We start from the raw sequence: 26897 nt of genomic DNA on the forward strand, positions 1-26897 counted from the left end.
TAACCAGCGCTTGACTAGAATTCCTTCATAACGCTTCTCAGTGAGGTCTGTATGTTCGTGGACTAAACGGGACATCCAATTCTAAAAAAAAAAAAAAGATTTTTTTTCAAAGCACATCCATTTTTATTACACACTGTAATTAACAATTCAAATTGACGTCACTGTTAATGCATCAATATTTTCAAGCAATTGGGTAGTTTGTATAGCGTATGGTTACTACTTAAAAAAAAAACCTAAAACAGCATTTTCAATGGACTTAACATAAATGCAACCCAAGACACAAATGCACCTTTAAGAATACTGCCGTCTTCCTAGAGTGACGTCTCGGGGCGGAGTACGTACCGATGACGTCAAAGAAAATGAAAACAGCTTGTTGCTGCATGTAATGCATGCCAGTATGAAAGTTGTCTTGGAAGGATAAAGAGCAAGGTTTTGTTTTCGGCTGACAGAAACTCTTTCAAGGCAGAGAAATACAACTGTTTGTATACACACATTAATCAGCTGGCAGTGAGTAACTTCTGTGCATTGATTTATAGTGTGTGTAGCATGTGGCTTTTTATTGTATTATTCTTTTTGCAAGGTAAGCTTTGTACTAAAGGGGCAACTTAAAACACCGGCAGGGTGACGTAGAGAATATGATCTGTAGATTCTAGCTGTTTCAGATGTGGGTTAACACCACCTGAAGTATGCGCATTGCATAGAAAAAAAAAAAGATTTTATGTCTCAGTTTACATGGTAAAACGTGTTGGTTGGATAATCTATCACAGTAAATCTAATCTTAATAAAAGATTTAGAATATAATTTATATAATATATATATATATACTGTAATATTTATATCTATAATATTATAGCTATACTATATATATATATGGGGTTATATAAATGCCGATTGTTCTGAATTGACATTTCTGACATTGAGTAAATACGCCACTAGACCCTAAATTTAGTTGGTTGTGTTCATCTAGTCCGTTAAGAATCTAGTTGTCTGACTCATTTGCCGGTGATCTGGGTTAAATCAAACCACGTAACTGTCTCCGTTACCAGTGTCGTGTAAATAACACAGCTAGTGTGTCGGTGTGCTGTGTGCTTTCTGTTTGTTTTGGTTAGCAGTTTCCGGGATGTGTCACGACAAGTACTTGCACGCAAGCGGTGGTACTGACTCGGTGAACCGTTTTAAGTTCAGTTCCCTTACCGGTTTTTATGCTATACTGGGAACAAACGAGTTGACAAAGGCAGTGATTTTGCATATGTTGATGATAATCCATACCGCTGTGGCTTACCCTGCACCCTACAGTGTTCTTATCGTAAATACAACAGTAGAATGACAAATCAGCACGAAGAGAAACCGATTTCTTCTTTTTTTTCCATTGAGTTGGTAACAGCAAATGCACAAGTACGTAAATTACAAATATGGTAATCGGGGACTGTCAATTCTGATTTGTAATTTACATATTTTTGACTATAGTATGCATCATGTTATTAAACTGAACTCATGTGAGGCTTTATAATTTTGATTCTAAATAGATTTTCTGCAAGCAGAATCGGGTAACTGTAGCTGGAAAGTTTATGGAAATACGGGATCCTTAAATCAAATCCTGCTATTTCTGTTTCGCATAACCGGAGGTCTAAGTATGTATAGCTCCTGTATAGACTGACGAACATGCAAAAACACTTCCAAAAAAAGGCTTATGATACAACTGAACTCTGACTATCAGTTTTTTTTTTAGTTGTTTATAAGCATTATTTTATATACAATACCATAATAATGTACAAAAATATATCAATAAAGTAAAATACAATTAGGCTAAAACTATGTTATTGAGGAAAGTAATTGGAATACCGTTTAGTTCATGAAATAACACGCTTTGTACGTTGTCAGCTTTCCAGCAAAAATCTCCAAAGCAATGTATCCAGTTCATGTTTTTATTTATTTATTTTTAGTTGTGTTACTCTAACCACCGTACCCCTGGGATATTTACTGTACACTGCGAGGTTGCAGGAAACAGTCGCTTGTCTCGCGCGTTTTATTTTGCTGCACGGTGTGAGTGTTCTGCAATTTGCCAGACGTGAAACTAAAGAACTATCGCCCTCTGTTGGCAAGTAAGTGCTATTCAGTGTTTAGTGTGAAACAGTGCTGCGTTTTAACACAGTCGCATACACACTATATCAATTATTGTGATTTAAGAAATCATATTCACTTTTTAAAAGCCACCAATTTGACAATATTAAAGTCATGATGGATTTTAACTGTTTAGAAAAAGCAATAACACCGTAGGTAAAGCTATATTATTACATTAAATACAAACTCCAGATGTGGGTTGCATTCGTCACATGCCTTAGAGAAAAGTCTCCTTAAGACAAACTGCAAATCGTTTATTAAATGTTTAGTACCGTTTACCAATAGCCCTGTACATTTGTTGTCACTTCTGTTCAGTTTTGGAAAAAACGATAAACGTACATAGTTCTTAATAGCCAAACGCTAGCCAATGGATATCCACAGCGTACAAGCTAAGTGGGAAAACTTCAATTACATGGTTTTTAAAAAGTTGCTTTTTGGGCGTCCCCGTTAGAGCTAATGTTTACAAAATGATGCAATATCTCCTCAAGCGCTGAGTGATTTAAATACATAGCACGGTCCGGTAGAGGCTCCCCTGGGTCCTAGAGCTATATGGGTTTTTAGCTGACGCGCAATTTTTTCTTCTTCAATTATAAAAGCTCGGGCTGCACACCGTCGTTTGCACGTATTTTTAATACAGCGAAGACTAACAATTTTTAGCAACTAACACACAACGTAGGAAAGCAGAACACACTATTATTTAATAATTTTCACCTCATCCAATGCACGTCGTTAAAACATCGTTGCATATTGTTGTTTGTATAATCATTATATTACGTTACTGGTATGTTTGTTGCAGTGTAGCTTTATTATAAATGTAATACATGGGCAGAAAACCAGACACAATTTTCTACTGACTGACGTGCTGCTATCACAGTTTAGAATATTTCTCCTACTGCTCAGTGCAGTTCACTGCTCACTTACGTAGGCATTGGTTTTTATTATGATGACAACAAGAAAGAGGGGAGGGGACTTTTCTGTGGAGCAGTTATGTCATTGCTTTGGGGCAGATATGGAAACTAAACACAGTATCTTATCAGTTGCGATGCAACTAGGTGTAATTATTTATTCACCCAAGGTCACGTTTTATCACAAAAAAGGTGACATACTGATGAAAATATGCATTATTTGCACTTGCAAAGCCTATTTACGTTAGTCAATTGAGAAGCGGGCAGCCTTATGACCAAGGAATATTGACTACACTAATATAGCTGGAGTTGAGCTTAAGTATGTAGGATAATAGGTCCATTCTAATTAGATTACCACTGCACTGGTATGTGTAGTTCAATGCATTGGTGCTTCGTGGGTTTACTACCAAAACTGTGAGGTTTAATAAAAACAGCATGTGATGTGAGGTCTGGTTGCAGTCTGTGCTAAGACTTTGTTTGAGGGGCACATCGTGGGTTCATGCAAACACAGAGGTGAAGATACCAACCTCTTTTGTGAGGGGGGGGGGGGGGGGGGGGGTGCAAGCTATAATTATTGTGGTACAGCTGCGCTCTGGCTGTTGAAAAGACTCTCAGAAAGGAAAAGGAAGGCTTCTGTGTAGGTGGTGCAATACAGGTGTAGACTTAAAACAGGGTAAACATTAGAAAACCTTAATTAGAGTAAACAATATTTACTTGATTCCTTTCTTTATCACTTCTTGGACTGGTAAAAGTACTGTAAGTGTTTGGTAGGGTTTTTGTGTTCTCTGTGTTAAGTAGTTTAATGTATCTTTCTTGTAAACACACAGCGAGACAACTCACTACACACACAAGTGTGCTACTTGAACCAAATATAACTTATTGTAAGAGCATGGCATGTGAAGCCATACCACAGGGATTTTCCTCCTGTCAGTTGTAATCCTGCTGAAATTACTTGGTGAGATACAGAGATGCTTTGTCCCTGTAAGGCCCAGGGCCCACTTAAGCCAACCAAGTGCTTGGGTCTGTTTTTTGGGCAGGGGCGGGGGTGTCATTTAAATTATTGACCAATGAGGATTTCTATTGGCTGATGCACTGTTGTATCCTTGTAAACCTAAGAACTGGTACATAACCATTGAGCTCTATAAGGGGCTAATTTGCTTTCCACTGATCTGTTGTCAGATTTCTGCTACCCTCACTAATGCCACATTTACATAAAAATAATTACCATTGAGTAGAAAAATCTAGCTTATAATGCCAGTGTCATCCTCTGGCAGGCTTTCTGTAATAGAACCCTATTGCAAGTCAGTTTCAGTCATAAGGGGCAGGACTGCAGACTTTGGTATTAGGATGACATCCGGTGCTCCATTGGCGGGTGCTTCCATATACAAGACTGCGCTTTATGTTTCAAGAGGAACAATTTTAAAATGCATATCTCTGTTGGCCACTGTGGAGAACAGACTTTGCTGGTACACTTCCAAAACATTTTGGTCTAGCGTGCAAATGTAAACTGAGAGTGACAATGTGAATCCACAAGGTATTATTTTGGGGAAGTATCTGCAGCAAGTCCAGAACAGTGCATAACCTTTACATTTGGCAGGTGCCCAACTGATATGTGGTTTTGCCTTATAGAAATTGCAGAGATAACTGCAGTTTGCATACATGCTAATAGCAGGATGTTAAAACGTCATTATTTGTTTTCAGTGTGCTGGAAATGGCTTAGAAAGTGCTATGAGAACATTTTTGTTGATGCGCTACACAGGATGCTTATTCATTGTGTTGGTCAGTCACACGGTATAGCGACCTCCTAATATTCAGATTTGGTTTTATGTTTCTTCACTTCACTCCTGATTTGTATGTCTTCCTGTGGAAATATAAAACACTTCTTGACCTACTGAGGTGTTTTTTTTGTTTTGTTTTGTTTGCATTTTCTGTTAATGAAACTGAGGGGAGGATATGCTATTTTAAACAACCAGGACATTTGTAAGTGCATAAGTTACATTTGCATTGTAAACCAGGCTTGCACAGTACTTTAAAATCAAGCAAATAAAACTGCTTTTATCTCATAAACCAGAGTAACTAGCAACTTTTCATTTTCATTATGGATTAGCAACCTAGGGCAAAATCTAACAGAACCTATTCCTTTGACCTTCGACCTGTGATGACCTTTCCAGACGTTACAAGACAATGCATTGAGATATTCGCTTCATACTCAGTACACAGCTGTATTCTATGATTCTCTTGGTCAAGTTGAGCGTGGGTACAGTACAGTTGTCCTATAAAGCTGCCGCAGCCACGGTGTAAAACCTATACGATAGTGACTTCATATTTTCATGGCTATATAAACCATGCATGCCAAATCTGTTCCGGTGGGGGAAAGTTAAAAAAGGGTTTAGCACAAGGAGCAGTGTAAGATTAACCAAACGTCTTAACTGTATATTGCACATGAAGAGAAATATGTCATATACTGTCAAAAAAAATGACAGGAGTTGAATTGTAAATACAATCCCCAGCGTGTAAGTGGCTGAGCTGGGATTTGAACTGGGAACCTCCTGATATCAAGCCCTTTTCTTTAACGACTGGACCACCAAGCCTATAGTGTAGGATTAAAACTAATTTAACCATGTTTCTGTTTCCAGGGAGATTATCATTAAGATAACCCATGGATTCTGATCTGGATGAAGTTGATGACGACGTCTTTCATCCAGACGATGCCGAGGCTGGAGGTCCAGAGAAGACCATAGTTTCAGTGCGCTGTCACTGTAGCTGCTCCCCACTCAAAGTGCCACTCCATTTCTCATACTGCAGGGGCACCAGGTTCAGGGAGATCAGGTACGAGGACAAGGAGACCCAGACGACAAGCCCTGTCATGACAAACAGAGACATTATGCTACCCTGCAGTGTTCGAGAAGAGCCTCTGCGACTTTTCTATGGTAAGGATAAGCTTAGCACATTTACAGGTTGGTAATAATTTATAGGTTGTAATATCATTGTACAGTGATTTATTTCATTTGCAACTACAAAATTAGAAGAAAGCCCACCATTTCAATCCCTGTCCTTCAGATGGCCAGAATGAATAAACAAAAGCTTTCAATCACCTGCCTGTCAGTACCATCCTGGGAAGGAAAGTATGCAAGTAGTCAGATCGTCATAAGATGAATATCAACATGAGTTTTATTAACTGTATGTTATGGTTATGGATCCATCAGATTCATACATATATTAAAAGGATAGCATTTTTGTTCTATGCTAGTTTGCCAAGATATCAAGACCTTTCCACAAAGCAAGAGACACAGGGACAGGAACCAATGTCTGATTTAGGACCAGGCTGGATATAGACCGAGAGATTATCAAACAACTTTTTCTCCTAGGGTTACCTCATGTTTGAGCTGTCTGCCATACACACAAAATCAGGGTGGATGTGCAACTCTCTGGTTAGCTGGTAGTAGTTTCTCAACAAGAAACTGACCCAGAGGGTCAGGTGTTTTTATGTTAGTTACCAGTTTCTTAGATTTGGTTGTTGTGTTTTTTTTTTTTTTTTTTTTTTTTTTTTTTTTTTTAAAGTACATGGAACTTGACCAGCTTTCTTTTGCAATAGCCATATTGATTATTCATCTCAAGCCTGCAGACTTTGGTCTTCTGCTTGTGTCCTATGATCTATATCATTATTTTCTGCTTGCAATGTGTTATGCAAGTTCAGGATTTCCTATTGCACTCAATATCCTCTGCTAAATGCTTGTTCACTTACTTACACACTGCTTAACTATTGTTCATAAAGAAAGCCAAAAATATAATGCCAAAAAGAGGGTCGGATGGTGGAGGAAGTTCAGCTGCACTTGCTTCAGTCGCAGTGTTTCTGCTCAGGAAGGGGCTAATGTAATGTTGGTAAATCTGGATGCATAATATGTTATCAAAGTTTACCATGGTACATTTTCACAGTCATTTCAATTTTTCTTACCATGTTTACCATTGTTTGCCATGCTTATGTATGCTTTACAATGCTTTCCTATTACACTTTGCTAGGCTTTTACTATGATAAACTTTTAAAAGGGAAGTTCTGTGTCCAGCATTTTTTTTAACTCTATTACTTATGCCTTAAACTGCTAAGAAAATTGATCAGTAGGTTCTGACTCTGTCTGCTGTCTACTATTTAAAACAAGAGGAGACAGATTCTTATCTTTTCCCATTTAAAGGCATGCTAACTAGGCTTCAAATCCTTTAACATCCATAATACATAAAGAATGTATCTATTGTGCTCAATGTATTGTAGTTCTTTGTTTTTGTAAATTTAAGTACAGTTGGTACTAATTCCACCATTTCATGGTGTGATTACAGCTGGATCATTGGAGTGAAACTGACATACCAGTACAACACATTAAGTGATTAGGTAACAGGGAGCAGCAGTAAGTCTATGGAATTGTATTTGAAATATCTGCATATCCTGAGCATAGAACTCGCAAACCCACAGCCTGCATTAATATTGGTTCCTTTTTGGTTTTATGATGACGCAACACCATAAGAACTGATTGACCTCTTCTTGATATGCTGCTTTGCAGGTAACGCAGGCTACCGATTGCACTTCCCAGCGGATTTTGAGCAGAATCGGGATGCCGTAGACGACGAGCTTGTGCAGGAGCGGAACCAGGGAGGTGAGCAGCCTGTGCTAAGTGCCGAGGCTCGGATTGGGCAGAAACTCCAGCAGATAGGAGACCAGTTCCAAAGGGATTACACTCTTATGGTATGCTCTTATTACTGTAACACTCGTACTTCTCAGGGCAAATTAGAGTCTGTTGAAATTGTGCACACAAAAGGAAGCCGACACAGTAGCAGGCTTCCCTTTTATGCTAGCCAAGTAAACGCTGTCCGGGGAGGTGGGCATCCTAGAACCACCATTGTCTACATGGAACTGACAGTGGCCATTAGCACCAGTTGTGATGTTGATCTTGGCTAAGAACTAACTTCAATTTAACATTAGACCTGTATTTGCGAACAGTTTTTGCATAAGACATGTGATGACCTTTCTTTATATTTCACAGTAATTAAAGCACTTATCTTTGTCTAATGCACTTTTTGCATTTTTAAATCTCTCTGCCTGATACTGTCCAGACGTGAGTACTATAAATGAGAGTGCCAGTGTTTAGACATTAAAACGTTTGTTTGAGTCCCAGTAACACAAGCCAGACAGAAGAATTAACTTATAATATAGTGCAAGGAGTTCATTGCTTTTAATATACCAGTATTTTCTTTGTTAAACCGAATTTCCCCAAGTTTGCCTTGTGTACAGTGCTTTAAAAGCTCCCGGTGCTAAGGGTGGGGCAGTACAGCTTCCAGAGGAACTTGCATAAAGGCATCTGGTCCTGAGCCTATTCTACCAAAATGTAAATGTTTGTAGCACTTTACAATGGTATTGCAGTGCTGCTAGTTGTGTGTTGATTGTAATATAATGCCCTGTCCATTAGGAGCTGCTCTTTCCAGTACATCGCCCATCAAGAGTGTTCATGTCCTGTTTTTCCATTATCCCATGTGGGACTATACGCCTTAAAGCTTGTTGTTTTACCAGATGGTGTGGTTGAACCCAACATGATGCACCTGGAAATTAGTGGTTTGGTGAAGATTACCAGTAAATCTGTTTTGTCATTTCATATGCCTTAATTAAGGAATTAGCCGATTTATGATTGTAAAATAATGTGGTCAACATTGAGATGACTCCACCAGCAGGTCTCAAACCCTGGTAGTAAAAATTCATGTTGGACTAGTCCTAGGGACTAAAACCCATGTTGGAAATGACTCATTAACAGTGAGACATTGTTATCTGACCCTGTCTTAAAATACAGGGACTAGACAAGGGTAGGGATAAACAGTAATTCAGTTTCCATGGACATCAAATGCTAATCCACGCATCTCAATATTTTGACAGAAAATGATCTACCATCCGCCCTTTGTTGATTTTTTTAAAGCTCTTCAACCAAGCAAAGTTTTTTGGAGCATAGATGTGGCCAATCAACCACACGCATGCGTCTATATGTTCTACACAGATGTGTTAACCATCACTTGTGCCCACCGACAGCCATTCATATCAGTGTTCCTATGTCACAAGATGAAGACAGGGCTGGATTGCAAAACCCAAACAAGTATGGAAGTGGTGAAGTCACAAAGCTCCTGTCCATTTATCTTACAGTTTAGTCTGTTCACTCTCATTCTATAAACCATGAAATAAGACACTCCCTGCTGACGTTTGTACATATTTATATAGACAGTAATGCACTGTTCGATAACTTGCATGTTATTTTCATATCCTTGATACACAAACATTAATGATCTCAGAGGCATTATTTCTATGTGCAACTGTTTCAGTCAGTTGAACAGACTCAGGTTATGTGACCTTGCATTGGTAGGGGAGAGCATCTTGCCCCTTGGTTAGATTTGAACCAGTCACTTCTTGCCATCAGAGTAAAAGTTGCTTTCTCCAACACCCTGAAATCAACATGTCTTGGGGAAACATAGGAGTTTATCATAGTTTTTTTTTTTTTTTTTTTTTTTTTTAATCCCAAGTGAACCTGCATTGGAGAAATGTTTTATGAAACCACATGCAACTCAATGGTTACCAGAACATCCTAGCTTACTAATTGCAACATGTCAGGGGAAAAAGAAAATGAAGAAGTAGCTGGACTAGATAAACATGTTGTAATCTGATACCTTCTGCGTGAGTGTAACGTGCAGCTGTGGCTTGGGAGTCTCCAGCAAGTCCCGCCAGCAATATAAAGGACAACAAAAACAAAAAGAGCCACAGAGATGACACATTTTCCTGAAAACCCCTAGAGCTGGTTGTAAGCCTGGTGTGTGAAGCAAGGCGCCTTGTAATGTGTTTGGCAGACGAGGACAGAGTGGCGTGAGAGTGGCGTCGGATCTGCCCAGTAACAGTAAACAAAGAGGCAGTGAGGGCACACTCTGACCTATTTCTTATTATTCTATAGTGTCCTGTTCATATTAATCCTCACCCTCCCAACCAGACAATGATCTTGTGGAATGGTGAAAACACCCTAGATCTTTCCTTTTTTTACTCTTCTATTAAATGAAGTGAGTCATACAAAAAGCCTGTTCAAGGTATTCATAACATATAATAATATTGGCTGGATCCATTGGTTTAGGATTCAAGCAGACTCATTGAAAATTATGTTGTCCAGTAATATATTTTTCTTACAAACCCCTTTTCATTGGATCTGAAATAAAGTTTTGGCAGTAATATAGATAAGGATTTCTCTGTTTTTTTTTTTTTTTTTTTTTTTTTAATACTTGTTAAAAATGTATCCGCAAGCTGTTGAAATCTCTTGTCCGCCCATTTAATCCAAGCAGTTATCAGATTACCTTTTTAACCCGCTAACATAAAAAGAAAATGATTGGTTTTGATATTAAGCAACCAAAATAATATGGTATCAGATTTCATAAACATTTATATTGCTCAAACATCTCTGATAGGTCCTCTCTACCCGGTCAGTAGGTTTAAAAGGAGTGCATTGTCATACACCAACATACCTCTGTTCATTTATCCTATTGCATCATTATATTAATCATAGGAGTCAATTATTTGTAGGGGTAGCACCAGATAGACGACCAAAGAAGTGACCTCAGAAGCTGGCAGTTGACTAACCACATGCTTCAGCAGCAGAAGCAACAAAGTAATATTTTTGTGTTTTAAAGTGTGTGCTAGTAGCATACTATCAATTTCAGTATTGTAATTGTAATCCGCTGTTTACATCGAAACAGAAAGTAACTGTGAAGTAACGGCTTCAGGTGAATAGTAGTGCAGTTGCAGTTGCCGTCCATTAACATGGAAAAGTCATTTTAAGAACATCAATAAATAGTTTTTAAAAAATTACAAGCCGTTTTAAAGTATATAAATACACAAATGGAGAGTCAGACATTATCAATGGCATGGTTATCAAAAACTATAACTTGGGTACTGATTTTACAGTCATATGTTTGGTGCATTTCAAGACGTGTGTGTGTGTGTGTGTTTTGGTTTTTTCAGTGTCATTATAATGTACTGTAGGTCTAATGGCACTCCTCTCATGGCCCTGGACCTATTACTGTAAATCTTATTACAAAAGGAATTCATCTTATTTGCTCTAATGTGTATTATGTCCACATACAGTGTGTTTTTAGACTTGGGGTGTTTTGCTGTTAATCATGAAAAAAAAAAAAAAATTCAGAAACTGAACTAGAAAATATATCTAAGCTAGCTTTAAAGCTTTAACCCAAGCAGTTACATAAGAGTAGCCGTTAGGTAATCCCTGCACACCCAGGGTGCACTGTGTGGCATGAGGTGAAGCTAATTGCCTTCAACCACCCAGCAAGTACAGTACAGTACAGTACAGTAGTTGTTTAACTATTGCCCGCTCTGTCATATGTTATTGCGCTTTTAAAATGGGCAATTTAAAAAATCACAAAATTCAGTGTTCACTCTGATGACTGAATGAGAGCCAAACTGTGTGGTTTTGCAAACAGCCAATCAGAACGCTTAGTTTTTCCATGACGGTTTATAAACTACTGTCTCGCCGGTATGCATATTCCTGGTGACAGTGACATATTGTGACGGTGTCTGAATGAACGAAACATTCAGTACCTGTATGTTCTTATGTATGACATGCACACATTGATGGCCACTCAAACCACTGTCCAAATAATCATTGCCTGTCGACATTTTCATATACCAGCCTGAATCTTGGTAAAACCATCTAACTCCTACATTTTTTGGAAGAATGATTTATTATGTGTGTATTAGTGTACATAGAAGAAACAGAGAAACAGCCAGCATAACAGAGACCAGAATGACATGGTGCCAAGTTCTGTTTTATTTAATAATAAAAAAGATAAAAGGGATTTTAGTGAAATCTATATACTTTATTTGCCTCCCTTTTGTGATATTCCTTTGCAGCTTCTGTTTTTGCAAATTTTTGCTGTTTTTATCTTTCTGCTTAACATGTAATGCAATATTTGAGGTTTTGATATCTGGTCAAAGATAAGTTGTAATTACCGGACTAACAAATGAACTGTCGTTAAATGATAAGGCAGCACTACCATTAGCATTGTTGAGTATCAGCTATACATGCATATGGTGCTCGATAAGATATGTGGTTGTGGAGTGAGAAGGCTTGCAGACTGTGTCTGGGTAAACTCTCCCTGTGTTTATATCTAGGGCTAAATTTAACTTCTGAGTCATCCTTGTACTGAGCAACGTGACTGAGATTACCCAGAATGCCTTGCTGTCTAACTGACTCACAGCCAACAGTGACTGAATCTGGTCTAAAGGTCAACGCCAGGGACTTTCTGGCAGGCAGCTTACTGTTAAAAAAATAAATAAAAAAAATAAATTGATCTAATTTCCGTCTTTTAGTAAAGTATGTCACTGGTTATATGTTATTTGTAAAAACAGTAAGAAATAGCACATTTAAACTACTCCTATCTGCATTAAGTTGTATTATATTAACATTTTCAATGATTTAGTGTATGAATTGTATAAACTTTGCCTCAAATTTACTTTGAAGAAAGTACAGTGTTTTGTTTTGTTTATTCTACCACCTGAGTGCTAATTTGGGAGCCTAGACCAACACACAGCATGCTTTAATAAGACCGGGATTATTTTAAGTTTAATTATTGGAGGATTTACCATAGACTTCCCTCAGAGGACTCATCCATAATTCTGCAGCTAGTTTCCTAACCCCTTCCAGTAAATGTTGATGTTTCCCCTATCGCTGTCCATAGGTTTCAAGATTAGGATCTTCCCCCTGGTTGCTGTTTGAATAAAGGGCACTACACCTAGTTACCTTTCCTTGTTTTGCATTGTTGATGTTTTCCCCTCGCTCCTTGTGGTTCTTTACACTCGATTTCCATGTTATGAGTGCAGGCACTTTTTATCTGTTGCTCCTATGCTTTGAAGCAATGTGAATCTGTAAATTTTTAGTGAATGCTGACTTGTTCAATGTTGTCTTTCAGCAATAAATGCTGGCTGTTGTTTGTAAAGTGCTTTGAGAGTCATAGAAAGCACCATATATGCTTTTGGTTGTGACACGTTACAGGAGGGTTTGTTTTAGGTAATAAGGTGGGATTATCATGTGGCGTTGTATCACATGATTATCTTTGTAGTATGTAAGACATTGACAAGTTAGCTCTAACTACACCTGTATTCAGAATAAAAAGGGTTAAGATGATACTGGAAATGGATCTTTAATAAGAATGTCAGTGTTGGTAATGGGTAAATATAGAATTTAGGAAATCACACAAAAAAGTCACGCCACTATTTTCAACCATTCGAGTACTTTATAATCCCTAACACTGTAGTCTTACACAATCCTGTTCTGTTCTGGTTAACTACATTTTCACATAGTTTGACCTTTTTTGTACTCTATAGTATCTGAAAGAAGCATTGCACCATGATCTGTTATGGTACAATCTATGGAAAAAAGTATGAAGCCCTTCACTTTAAAAGAAGTATGTAAAATTGCACAAGCATTTTATTTTATTTTAAGGATCATAATACATTTATTTTTATCCACTTTAGGAAAAAAAGGCATACAAGAAAGCTATTATTCAAACTTTTTGAAATGCGAAATTAGTTTGACTGTACTTGTTTTCTACATAACCCGTTTTGATTTCTCAGGCCAGATTTAATTGAAGCAAAGGCAGTGAAAGAAGATTCAGTTATTTGTATAATCATAGCCTGACTATTTTATTCATGAACAGCCCCTGAAATTCACACAGGATAATTTAACTTGTTTTAGGTAGGTCACTCTTATGTGGATTTTGGTTTGGATGTGAGAGTGAAGGCACAAATACCTTTCATTGATCACATCCTTTCGGAGCAATGAAGATTGTTTTTCTTGTCTGGATGAGTCTTTTGGATATCAACTCTCAAACTGTGATGGCAGTCATTTTTCAAATTAATATTAAATTCCCATGCTTATGCTATTTATTAAGCCATGTTTTACCACTACTGTTCACAATTCTTCTTCATGCTTTATATCTAAGGAAGGCCTAGTGACAGAGGTTGTAATACAAAGTCATAATCTGGCTTGACAACACTTATTGCAAATTAAACATTTTCTTGTATGCAAGTGGGGCAACTCATACATTTACATTCAGAAAAAAAAAAAAAAAAATTGTTTAAAATGCCCTCTTTTCTTTGGTAGATTGATAGCTGTTTTGGGAATACACATTTATGTAAAATAATTCCTTTGAGCTACAGGGCAGATCTAAAGACCCTCTCTGGTGTTTTTCATATAATTTAACAGAAAGAAAAATACTTCAGATATTCTCAATAATTGTTTTTCATTGATTTTCATAACCTTAGCACAGAAAAAGGATAGCTTTTTGATAATCTAAATATTTGCAGTATTTAATGTTTAAATCCCCCAGTGTTTGAATCAGTTTAATTGTGTTCTCAATGAGCAAGGTGGGAGATATGCAGTAAAATCATCTGGAGTTTGTAAGATGACAAAAGGCTTATGCAATGAACTGCATTTTTATAACCATAAACGTGAAGGCTTATCCAAAGTGGTATGGATAGGAGCTAACACTTTAAAGGAGAAGGGAGGCTGAGCCTACACTGGAAAGGGACTGTTCAACAAATTTAGCTTTGCTGAAGTGAAGTTGATAAGCTCCTATGCTCCGCCCCTGTGTTTATTTGTGTTGTATTACTGTTATTATTTAAATGTATTTGTGTTATTAGTGTGTTTATTTAAAGTAAATGTATAAAAAGTACAGCAGCTGAGCTACGCACGCTGGATTTGCACCAGTACAGCACTTGTTTTACTTTTTGTTGTGTTGGTTTTGGCCAGCGTGCCTTTTATTTTGTGCAAGTGTTTTGTTTATATGATTTAATAAAGAGCGCATTGGCAACTCACCTCACACTACTTGTGTTGCCTTTATTTCCTCCTCTAATGTCACACCGCCCCACGCACTGTAGTGTTTTTTTTTTTTTTTACTGTTTGTCTCTAATGGTTAGGACTGGCATTTTAATAATAAAAAAGATAAAAGGGATTTTAAAACTGGCATTTATTAACTATAAAGATTTATAAAGAGGGAATAATCCTCTGGTATTAATGGGATACTTTGAAAGTCCTCAGATGCTGTCACTTGCAGGCTATGGATAAGCAGCCATTGACCTACATGTAACTTGTAGCTGCTATAGCTTTGTGATGGTAATGCAAGGCTGCTATCACAAAGAGCTTCTAAATTGAATATGAGTTTAGAAAAACTAAAAAAACAAAATATACACAGGAGAACTTTGTATTTGTAAAGATGCAAAATGTAAATGCAACCTGACTCTTTTTTCTGTTCGTTCTTTTGTTTATTCACAAAAGAATTGCAAAAACAATTTCCATTGTTTGTTGCTGGTGGTGTTGAATTGATTTGCGTGTAGATAAGAGTTTTTATTTTCCTTAGAAACAGGTACTGCTTATTTTCATAAGCGGTTGGAGCCACTGTGTTTCTGATTCTTGTCAAAGTGCACCATTCCATGTGTGATGCCACAGCACAAAATGTAATACTGTGCATGAAAAAGCACACCGTTACTGCAGATCTGTAGATAAACACTTTTGAATGTTTCATATCAACATGAATGCAGTGGTACAAACAAACAGTTCTTTCATGGTTAAGTAAGCATTTAAAGATTAGTGCTTTCCGATGTTGAAAGGCTTTTAGTTTCCAATAAACATCAATTTAACGCTTTCCAAGGTTACACAAGACATGCTCAAGTTACATTTTGTGACAGAATAAATGTTCAGAGTCATAATAGCTAACAAATTTGGAACTACCAGATGATGGTGAATTTTTTTTTCTTTTTCTGAAAGATGAAGGAGATTAAAAAACACTTGCAGTTTTCACCCACTAATATCTCACCAACCCTAAGAGTTTGCCACGGTAAATTTGCATGGTGATACCATGCATTCACCGTAGTTTCCATGATTTGCCAGTTTTTAATGTGCTTTACCATGCTTTCACAGCTTTCAAAATGTCTCTGCTCTTGTGTTGCATTTCCATTTTTATAGTATTCAGGCATTTCTAATGGATCTTTCCAGTGACTCACATCTCCAATGTCCTGAATTATGAGCAGGTTATAATTTGTACTAAAAACTGGAACAAAATCCTTTTGACTTCAGTAGTGTTTTGAAGCATAACTGTTGACCAAAAGAATTCATAGGAGTCTTGAACCAGTTGAGCTAAGACTCCTCATTATAACCATGCCTCTTTAAACCTAACCTTGAATTTGACAAAATACAAGTGTAGATATTGAAATACACAGTCCTGATTTGTCTAAACACACCTGCCCCTCTCACACACCTTGCATGCTGGATTGGTGACCACTTATCCAAGAAGGTCCCCCCCCCCCCCCCCCCCAAACTGGTAAGACTGGTATTTACGTTCTGACCTAATTGCACTCTCTGAGAAGCTCGCTGTTATGTTGAGTTAGTTCAGTGTTCCAGATGATTGTGGCTTATGCGGTCAACCTGTCATTGTTTATATCCTTGCTTTCCCACACTGTAAATCTGGCTCCAAGGTCACCTTTTGGGCAGCATGCAGAAAGTGTCAAAGATCATATGCCGTGCAAGGGATTTATAAAAGGAAGATAATAGCCATCCCAAAAGGATTAGTTTGCTGATTGCATATCCTGTGTGTCTGTGAACTACTGTTAAACTTTAATCTGTTAAAAGCGAAGGAGAAAATAAACAGCTTGGATAAAGCCATGTGTACAAAACAATAGCGTTACAGGTTGTTTTTGGTATTAAACATGGTGTAATTACATTTCCTCTGTTTGAAAACAACAATGTACCCAACTATTAAGGGAATTACCGTTCTAACGTGCTTAAAATGCATATTTCTATGTTATAAGCTATGCTGTTTTTTCACTTTGAAACGTGTCTTTAAATGTGAAGAAAAAAAATCTAAATTACACATTTTTATGTGGCATCCCTTATAATGGATGGATTACAAGGCATTCTGCATCATAATTAAACAAAATTTATATAAAAAGAAAATACATATAGCATGCCTGCTGTTGCCTTTATGAGATGCTGATCAGTCTCATTATTATTTATGCATATGACGTAACCATATCTAAAGAGGCCACAGCACACTGTCAGGCCTAACATATGCAAACATAATTGAAGTTTGATGTACTGCCTGGTTTCTTTGTGTGAGTAATGCAAAGTGTAGGACAGGCGGCTGGCAGATTAAAAAAAACTATCTGGCCTGAACATGTGACGACTTGGTTTTCTGAAACCCTTAATTTGTTTTTTCTTTCAGCACCGCATAAACCAAAGGAACCAGCAGCCCGTGTGGTGGAGACTGGCAGTTACTTTGTTCAATCTGCTCTTTGAAAGAGAAGGGAACAGAGTGATACAAGATCAGAGGTGAGGTGGACACTGCACGCTCACAGAGGGACTTGGCTGCTGACGGCACTGTAAGATTGAATACAGGTTCAGACCATAAACCACACACCGCGGGCCGGTGGCTGATTTTTATGTACTCTCAAATTTCCCAAGAGGAAGCCATGTTGTTCTTCAGATTCTTTCACAAGAACACGTCCTTATTGTTATTGAAGAACTATTTTGTACAGTATGTCAGTCTTTTGCACTTCTGTAAATGTACATCTTGAACAACATGCCGCCATATTGGGAATGCCTTATTTTCCATTATTGTGTGGAATCTTCTCATAACTGTTAAAAAATAAAATAAAGCAGCAAGCAAATATATAGCAGGTGGAAATTCAATTTTAACTGTGATACCCTGGGACCATGTCTGAAGTTTCCCAAGTTTTGCAAATTGTTTCTGGTATCATTTTTCTCCTGTCCCAATCATTGAAAACTGAAAGGTGTTTAATTTTGTAAAACTATTGTCAGCAGGTCGCATCCCACTTTTTCTGTGTGCATCTGTAAGTCTGGGAGTGAACCGGCTACCTCGCGGCTCCCTGCAAGCATCTTAACCTCTGTACAAAAATGGTCAGACCTTTTTGCATAGGTAGATCATAGCGCCTCTGTTACATTACCTCATCTCACCCACAGGGGTCAGCATTATCTGCAGAAGTGCATTGTTAACACAGAACTACCCATTAAACTTCCAGTGTGTTAGCTTAACAGTCTCAATCTTCTCGATGCTGGCGATGCAGAGCGCTTATATTGCCTAATGGACTCCCTGAACCTCACCAGTGTCTGTGTCCTAAATCAGAGGTTTTGATGAGCTTGAACTAAACTACCACTACACAATGATTTGGACAGGAGTCAAGCAGGTACTGACGCTAATAATGAATGAAGGGTATCAAATTCTGTATGTAAAGTGCAAGCCTGGGCTTCTCCTGGTTCTCGCATATGGTGCAAACATGGTACCTTTAGCACTGACTGAATTAAGCTGAATCCTTTACTAAAGAAAACCTGTATTCGTGCAAATGATTTCCCTTGCACATATCCTTTTTCCAGAGAAATTCAATTTTATTTTGCCAGATATTGGTAAAGAGTATCACACGTTTCCTCATTAAACTATTAAACATTTTTTTGGACCAGTTGTTCTAAAAGGGGGAACAAAGTCATATGAGGTATAAAAACCTGTGATTTATATCAGACATTTTCTCAGGATGTGGTTTAACAGTGGAGCTCCAGAGTTCTTGCACCAGGTTACTTGGATATGATAATTCAATAGATTCAGTACGGTGCTATTGTTACAAATAACCACTAGTTTGTCACTAAGATGTAGATTTTGTACAGGAAAACAAACATACTTCAGTGTTGAGGAAGACTGTAATAATTGTTGGTTCATTGTGAAAATGAATACATTTGTATACCACTGATGCTGTTTCCTTTTTTTTTTGTCCCTCTTTGATGGAAGCTGGCCCTGCCACTCGTTAAAATACCCCAGACAGAAATCTGTTTTTTAGTCTTGAATGACAGTCTATGAAATTTTTATATAAAATTGAGCATTAAACAAATTCACAATCACAATTTCACTAAACCTCATAAATTACTTGGTTCTTTGTCTTTTGTGGCGCGTTACTTGAACCTAAACTGATTTTAATTTAATCCCAATAGATGATGTCTGACATTATGAACAACTTTTAAAAGCCATAGATGACGACATCTTTGATTAAGATTTCCATTACATGAGAGAAGATGTTAAAACTTCCTGCTGATTTGAACTCGGCTCTCGAATGCTGTATCGCATTCAGTAACATGTGAAGGTTGTTTACCTTCAGTAGTAGTATCCTTTGGAACTGCTCATTGTAATTTGACTATTCTCCATTATATCTATGCACTTAGATGATGAAAAATTAAGGGGAAACCCCTGGAAAAAAAATATGTTAACAAAATGAATCAGTTTGCCTTAATATAAACTAATGTAACACTAGTGGCTGTAAGTTTTGCAATAAGAGCTGTTGTAATTTGATAACAGCTAAAGGCTATCAAGAGCCATCTTTCTATCCTCCAATTACCACCATTATAAGTCATGAACAGTAGGTTCTACTATTTGCAACTCCTTAAAAGCTGTCAAATGGTAAGCGGCCTCCGTAATTTTTGTTTCCTGTGAACCTTGAAAGCTGAGCCAGCTACCGTAGCCTCCTGCCTTAGAATCAACTGGTGAATATTAGTTGTTTTTTTTTTATATTCCCCACCCAATTTGAGTGGGTCAGCTTCCAGCATCAAACAGGGCCTTGTTTTCCTTGTAAATTATTCTTCATAATTTATTTTGTGTATATTTGTTTATTTCTACTGTATAGATTTCCTTGTGTGCAATTTTTTGTAACTGTGTCCTGTTTTGTCAGTACCACGATTGTGCCAGGATAAGTGACTAATACTTACAGCCCTACAGATACAGACAGCTGTTTTTTGGAAGCATTTCCATGAATTCTATAAAGTTAGGTTGGCCCCTTTTATTTTTGTTAGAAAGATGGGAGGCCATTTGACATACACATCTTTCTTTTCAAAAAGGAAAATGTAGTCTCACAGTATTAAGTAGGTTACTAATATAATAGAATGGTTTCATATTGACTTTAGGAAGTATGTCGGCTAGTTTACTCTATTTGATGTACAATATTTGAAGCGAATGTAATACATATTCCCGCTGTACCCTGTGAAGGCACAACTCTGGTAATTGCACAATATTCTGTGTTTGGAAAAACAGGCTGCTGCATTGGGCACAATCAAATGTCATATTTAAAATACAGGACTGGAAATAAGGCTCCCATTGCAATGCAGTTGAATCCATTCTTGGTTTAATAAGACATACCTGAGCTTGTTACCTATATACTATGGGTAACCAAGCATCAAGTAAAACCTGGAATGGAATATATATTTCGTACATGTTCCTGGTTTCCAGTGTAAAGTATACTCATTTTGTTTGTAATAAAACACAAAACTGGATTTCTGTAATTTAACAAGTGGCTTCAGGAATTAGATTTGTAATTAATTTGAAGAAAACCACAGTGGTTTCATTTTGTGTTTTGTCTGAGGGAATTTCTGGTCTGTGCTAGAACTCAACCTCTTTCAAGAACACACTTGTAAATCAGATGTTTTATCGGTTAATAATGCCTGTTTTTACTGTAAAATGCTCCTGCTTCCTGTTTTCATCGTTGAGGAACTGATTTCTACCAAGGTTTAAAAAGTCTTCACATCTGGGAGGAATTTTTGAAAAGCTATTTGTTTCTTTTCAAAAGGGCTTTTTAATTGATTAAAAAAAATGTAAGTAATACATTCCTGTGGTGACAATATACTTGTTTTGTAATATTCTAGAAAAGATATCAACAAAAACACAAAGGTCAGTCACCAGAAATTTCAGTCTGGAACTTAAGTATGTTTGCTTTAAGGCTCTGGATATGCCTTGCATTACTCCTTAGATTTTGAAGACGTCTTGAAGACCACACATTCTCTGTATCCAATAAACTGAGACCCAGCGAAAATGTAGCATTTTTTAAAAACATTGGCTGTGTGTCTTCGAGACTGTACTGAGCACCCCTTAACCATATAAATACAGTTAGAAAGTGTGGAGTTTTGTATTCGCGCAATACCGCTGTAAATTAGAGCTTGGCTCTTTGAATTGATATCTTTTCTCAGATTTAGTTTTTCAAATTGGTACCGTTTTTTTTTTTTTAATAAAAATGCAGAAAGTAAAAAAAAAAGGTGTGTCTTTTTCATTTGAATATATTACAAAAAAGAAATAGGATAGTCAACTGATAAGCATCCTCTCCTCCCCATTGGAGTTATACTTCAAAGTTTTGTTGAGGTACATTTTCAGGTACAGTAGCGCAGTGTTGGGGAGTAGATGAGCTGCAACACTTTGCACACACTTTATTCCCTGGGTCCAATCCATGAACCATGAACTGGGGGGGGGGGTGAACTCAAAGAGCTGGACTCTATTTCATTAGTGTGCATATAGAAATATAGAAAGCAATGGGGAAATAGTCAACTTGACCTTTAGGTGGCGTTACAGTCGCACAGATTCTTGCAGACCTGCATGGACTGTTCTTGACAACCGCCTGCGTGACCTCAGCCAACGGGCCGCGCCGATGCCTATGCCAACAGAGCAGCTTCTGCCACCTAGTGGAGTGGAGGACTGAAATGATGTTAAGTTTTCTTTGCAGAACAAGTAGCAGTCATATTTTCTAACCTGATATCTGTCTTACCATTCAGGTGGAATGCTACAGAATGCATCTTTGACATTCCTTGTTACAACAAATCTGACAAACATTAGATTCATCTTTCTGTGCTCAAAAATGGCCATTTATACAGGAAAGATAATTGCTCTCTCTTTAATTAGATTCATAGATAAGTTTTGCTGGTAAGTGCTATTGGGAAATAAAAATAAAAAAAACACCTCAAAGCCACTTCTGTTTAAGTGTCTGTTATTTTAGCACAACATACAAACATCACAACTGTAAAAAGTGCGTTATGAAAGGAATATGTGAAAAACTGAAATAAAGGTGGGAGCGATAAAAAATGAGTGTATGACAGCCATGTTTAAACAACTAGCTAGAGAATGGAGAACTTGAAAAGCATGCGAGATGCTGCTGCAAGTCGGTTCACAGAAGATATATGCAGGCAGAGCATCAACAAAAAAGAACTAGAAATGGGTCTGACATTTTCTGAGGCTTTTCAGCCCAGAGCACACATCCTACTTGTTCACATTTCAATAACCTGCAAGAAACGTGTTCATTTTTAAAATGTAGCATGCAGAAACTGGTAGCTGTACAGTGCATGAACATTAAAAATGCAGAAAGACTAAATGCATGGAATTAGCTTTCATGCTCATAACTGTAAATCTGCAACAAGAACTTATGAATTCATCCCTTGGAAACATTTAGATTTGAAGTTAGCCAGCCATTCAGCAGCGGTGGTGCCTACTTGCTCCTCTCCCGTGGGGAGGTCATCAACTCACTAAGAGTCTGCAGCTGAACTAATAACTGCATGTCTGTCTGCACAGCTTAAACTGGCAAGGAAATTTAACAACTCTAAATGACCTGTGTATGGGGCTTGCTTTTAGTTATCTTAAGCAGAGTGTTATGAAAGTTTGGCATGTCCTCCATTTAAGGTTAAACAAGTCATTTTTAAACACATAAATGTCATGTTTATTAAAAAATGAGAATATTAGCAATTCCAAATGTACTAAATGTTTTTCAAAATAATGTGCACACAAAACCTTAAAATAATGATGTTAGGCGCAGCTTCTTTGGAACGAGTCAGCCAGCCCTTAAATCTTCCCTGTTGTGATTCTTGGCAGCCCTTTTACCACAGGCCAGTGGCTTTATACAGCCATTCCTAGAAGCAATTGTCTAGGAATAGAATAAAAAAGGGGGATTATGCAGTCTTAATCGTAGCCCATGCTCAGCACTGTTAAGCCCTGAATTGTGCAAAACCTAGGATCACCAAATTGAATCTGAATGCTGTGGCCAACGTTAACATAATGCATTGCATTCACACCCATTACAAATCCATTTTGCTTGTCTGAGTATAGATTCTGGGCATTTTCCAAGTCTTGGCCTATTGTGTGTTTGTGACAAAGTGCCCGCCCCTGTGTGTATTTTCTGTTAAATGTTGGTGTATAGTCATTGGTACACGGGATATAAACGGGTCTCTGTAACACAAGTGTTTAAAATGTATATTTGTATTTAGGCACGAGGATTGCACAGCACTTCAAGTGCAAGTAAAATGTAATATGTGAGCACTGGGCATTGCACTTTATTAATTCACGTGCAGTTGTACCGCTACTCCAATTGAATGATTGATTGGCAGTCGAGTCACGGTACATACTGTGTGTTCGCCATACATTAGATTCTAACCTCCAACAAGACAAAAGCATCATAAGAATCACTCAAAAACACTATATTTAATCCCCCCTCCTGTTATTTATCTGCCACTTTCCTGAAGCCTGGCAAATCTTTTTGGATTTCCTGTGTGGTTGTAAGCCTGTCGGCGACTCCCCCAAGCTTTGTGTCCCCTACAAATTTCATACGTTTGCTAATTATCCTCATCTAAGTCATTGATTTAGATCGCGGTTCAAGAAAATAGCCCTGCACCACCCCACTGAGTACCTCAGTGAAAGGGTTCCTCTCTTATAAGTACTCTCTGTTTCCTATGTAGTTACACTGTAGCTGTAGCTACAGTTTACATAAATGCTCTGTTTTGCTCAGTTATTATTATTATTATTAGTGTATTTGACAGATGCCAAAAACAATATTTAAATACAGTATAGTTTACAGTAAGTGCAAATACCACTACAATACAATAAGAGATAAGAAGTAACAAGTTAGAATTCAAACAATATTATTAGTAGTGCAATAATGCAAGGGTAGTGCATCAGCTGAGGATCGAGTGATGTGGTGCTCAAGTAAAGATGCTATTGAAGTAAATATGCAAAATAAAAAAAGGTATTTACTTTTTTCGTTTTTAATATTTGTAAGTCACTGACCTGAAAATCAAGCCAACCTTTATTGTGATTTTATGGATACGTAGTCCACATTCAAGGTGGGCTAGGTTCGCTGATAAAACATATGTAAAACATTTCCTGAAAGGTTTTCTGAACTATTTCAGAGAGGCTAGTGACATTTCAAACCTGTGACATTATAAAACAAATGGTCTAGGCAATAAAACCATGACGTACTCCATGAAAGGGTTTCACTGAAACTCCTCAGAGACAAGAACACAACAGGAGAACCTCTTCAACAGGTTACCATCAGCAAGACAGGCTTCAGAAAGCTCACCAGTACTCCATATCCCATTGTAAAGCTTCATATTGAAAGCGGTTGAATTGACCAGTTTAACCAATCAGTACTCTGCTGCATTTAAAAGCGCTCTAACATAAGATATACATCTTTTGTGTTCTTCTCCGGCTGAGTTTGATTGCAGTGAAGCTGCTGTTTTCTTGAAAGCTGCATCAGCAGTTTAGAGGGCACAGCCACAGGAGACTCAGCCAGACAATGGTTTTTCTGTTTCTTGCTCATTTGCCAAAAGAGACGCCCATTAACTGGACTGTCTAAGTCTGAGGTCAGGACAAGGGGTTACTGAGTCCAGTTCTTGTTTACGTCTGAGAAGTCATTCAAAACAGCACTGCCAAAGGTTAACCCTTGTCATTCTGAAACTAGGCAGCCACTTATAAAAAGTTACTATAGTAAAAGCAGAACAAAGTGTAAAAAAACCATAGAGAAAGCATGGGAAAGCATATGTAGGTATTGTAAAGCTCAGAGAGGTCTAGTAAAGCATATTAAAAACATGGCACACAGTAGATGAAAAACTGTATGACATTTTTTGAATAATCAAATTACAAAATTACATTTGTTGCTTTGCACCTACACAGTTCATTTGTTTCTCAAATCAGCTCACAAAATTAATTCTTGTGTCTTCATCATACAGGTTCAGTTTGATCAAGTTTTTTGTAAAAGATCATGTCTGGCTGAAAAAAAGTGTAAATTGAGTGTTTAAGTAAGCACAGACATTTTGGGGGAAACTATAAAAATGAGGATTATTAGTGGATGCTTAAAATACTAGAGGAACAGCACTAGCACACACTTTCAGATTATTTATGGATACCTACACAATTTATGAGAACTTTTCAAAAGCGTTTTTCCAACGATTCTGTCCGACTCCCTCTATGTTACCCTTTTCTTGAGAACCCCTTTTTCAGCACGGAGAATCCACTTAAAAGAATGGCAGTGAATGAATGATGATGATACCGACTGCAATTGCAGATGATTTATGACTGTGAAGGGCGCTCAGGGCCCGAGTGAAATATAAATTTGGCCGGAGGTCTCGTCCGCGGGTGCCTGGAGGCTACCTGCACGAGGCCGGCTGGAAATACATGAACAGATATATGCATATCAGTGCCACAGATAGGACGTGGATATGAGCCACCTCCCCCCAGGACGAGGCACCTAGTGAGAGAGCCCAGCCTCTCAAACCCGACCACGCACCCTTCAGAACTACTAAATACGAACCACTCAGCACTCAGGTAAGGAAAAACCCCCTACTCACATATTTTTTATTTTTTTAAGGGGAAACCTCAGGAAATCCATAGCTGAGGGCAGCCCTTCCTCCAGGCTCTAAGCAGCCAACTCCCGTTTCGGCCTCCCAGCGCTTGACTGAGCAGCAGAAACAAAAAGAAGCGACAAGAATGAATAGAACACAGAGCTTTTATGCTCTTGCTGACGACGTATTGGTTATGGGCAGATTCTCCTTCCAGAAAAGCAACCAGGTTTACAATTCCTTGTCATGTTACTCTCTGTAGCGTAATTTTGTATTTACAGCTGTGGTGGGAGATGTGTGTCACTGACATTGGAATTGTAATTGTTTTCTTTATTGAGGATATTGTATTAACAATTTTACAGTCATTGTGGACAGTCAAACGGGTCAGGTAACACTGGTTTACTTTTTTGTAAAACAACACTATTATATATCCATACATTATGAGCAAAATTGTTGTTAAGTTTCCTATCTGTGTATGTATTGTATAACGCATGTGTGTTTTGTTTTTTTCAAAGTTATGGCAGGGAAACTTCTCGCACTCCACAGAATTCACACAAACCGTTTTAAAAATTTATAAAAATTCAATAAAACAATGTGTGACCAACGGGGATATACAAATAACACAGCAATAACATCTTAAAGGTGAGGTCAGGAACTGTTGAGAATGATTGTTGTTTAGCAGAATAAATCGCTTGGTGAAGTATGTTTTCAATCTACTAAACTGGTTGCATGAAAAGCTGTTTGTAACGTGAACCTGTAAATAGAAGCCTTTTAAATGAATAAAACGCTTAGCTAAGACAAAGGAATGAAAAAGAAAAAACATTTAAACAGGCATCAAGTTACTGTGGGAGTCGCTCTGGCAGTATTACACTTCACTTTTACCCTGTGAAACTTTTTGTTCAGTTAATTTGCTAATTGCCATATTCTTTCAAGCCAGGGGCCGAACAAGAGTATTAACAATTACTTTCTATTGCATAAATATCCCATGGCTGTAACATTTCTGTTTTTCGATGCTTCTTGTTTCAAGACACAGTAAATGTTCAGTACAATAACAGAAAAGTGGTCTCAGTTGTCTTGGTTAATAAACCACCATACAGTGGCACATGTGGAATGGGGCACCCTGACAAGCTGTCAGTCTGAAAAAGAGACAGAATGCTCCCTCACCTACAAATGAGGCACGCTTCTGCGGCATGTGGTCTCCTTTCTCTGTGGAGAAATAGAGAACTCCAATCTTCAGTGCTGATAATCCTGCACCATTAAAATAATGATAACAAAAATGTTATTCAGTATTCTGAATATACAGGGTAAATGCATGCTTTATTGGGAACTATCTGGAAATGATATGTCAGAGTTATATGAAAGGACTAAACCATTTCAG

At 37.7% G+C, this 26897-nt stretch overlaps 1 protein-coding gene across 2 annotated transcripts in view; it reads left to right on the forward strand.

The window, feature by feature from the left end:
- Positions 1-397: 397 nt before the first annotated feature.
- Positions 398-26897, forward strand: part of LOC121324132 (bcl-2-modifying factor-like) — an 83309-nt gene continuing 56809 nt past the window's right edge. The window contains exons 1-4 of one of the 2 annotated variants that reach the window (XM_041265634.1): positions 398-507; positions 5663-5956; positions 7580-7761; positions 17325-21550. In XM_041265634.1, coding sequence (XP_041121568.1) covers positions 5686-5956; positions 7580-7761; positions 17325-17435 — 564 coding nt within the window. In that variant the 5' untranslated portion in view covers positions 398-507; positions 5663-5685 and the 3' untranslated portion in view covers positions 17436-21550. Of the gene's footprint in view, positions 508-5662; positions 5957-7579; positions 7762-17324; positions 21551-26897 lie in introns of those variants that run through there. The other variant, XM_041265633.1, reaches the window with a different exon arrangement.

This window comes from Polyodon spathula, chromosome 12 (assembly GCF_017654505.1).
Source record: "Polyodon spathula isolate WHYD16114869_AA chromosome 12, ASM1765450v1, whole genome shotgun sequence".
Lineage (NCBI taxonomy): Eukaryota > Metazoa > Chordata > Actinopteri > Acipenseriformes > Polyodontidae > Polyodon > Polyodon spathula.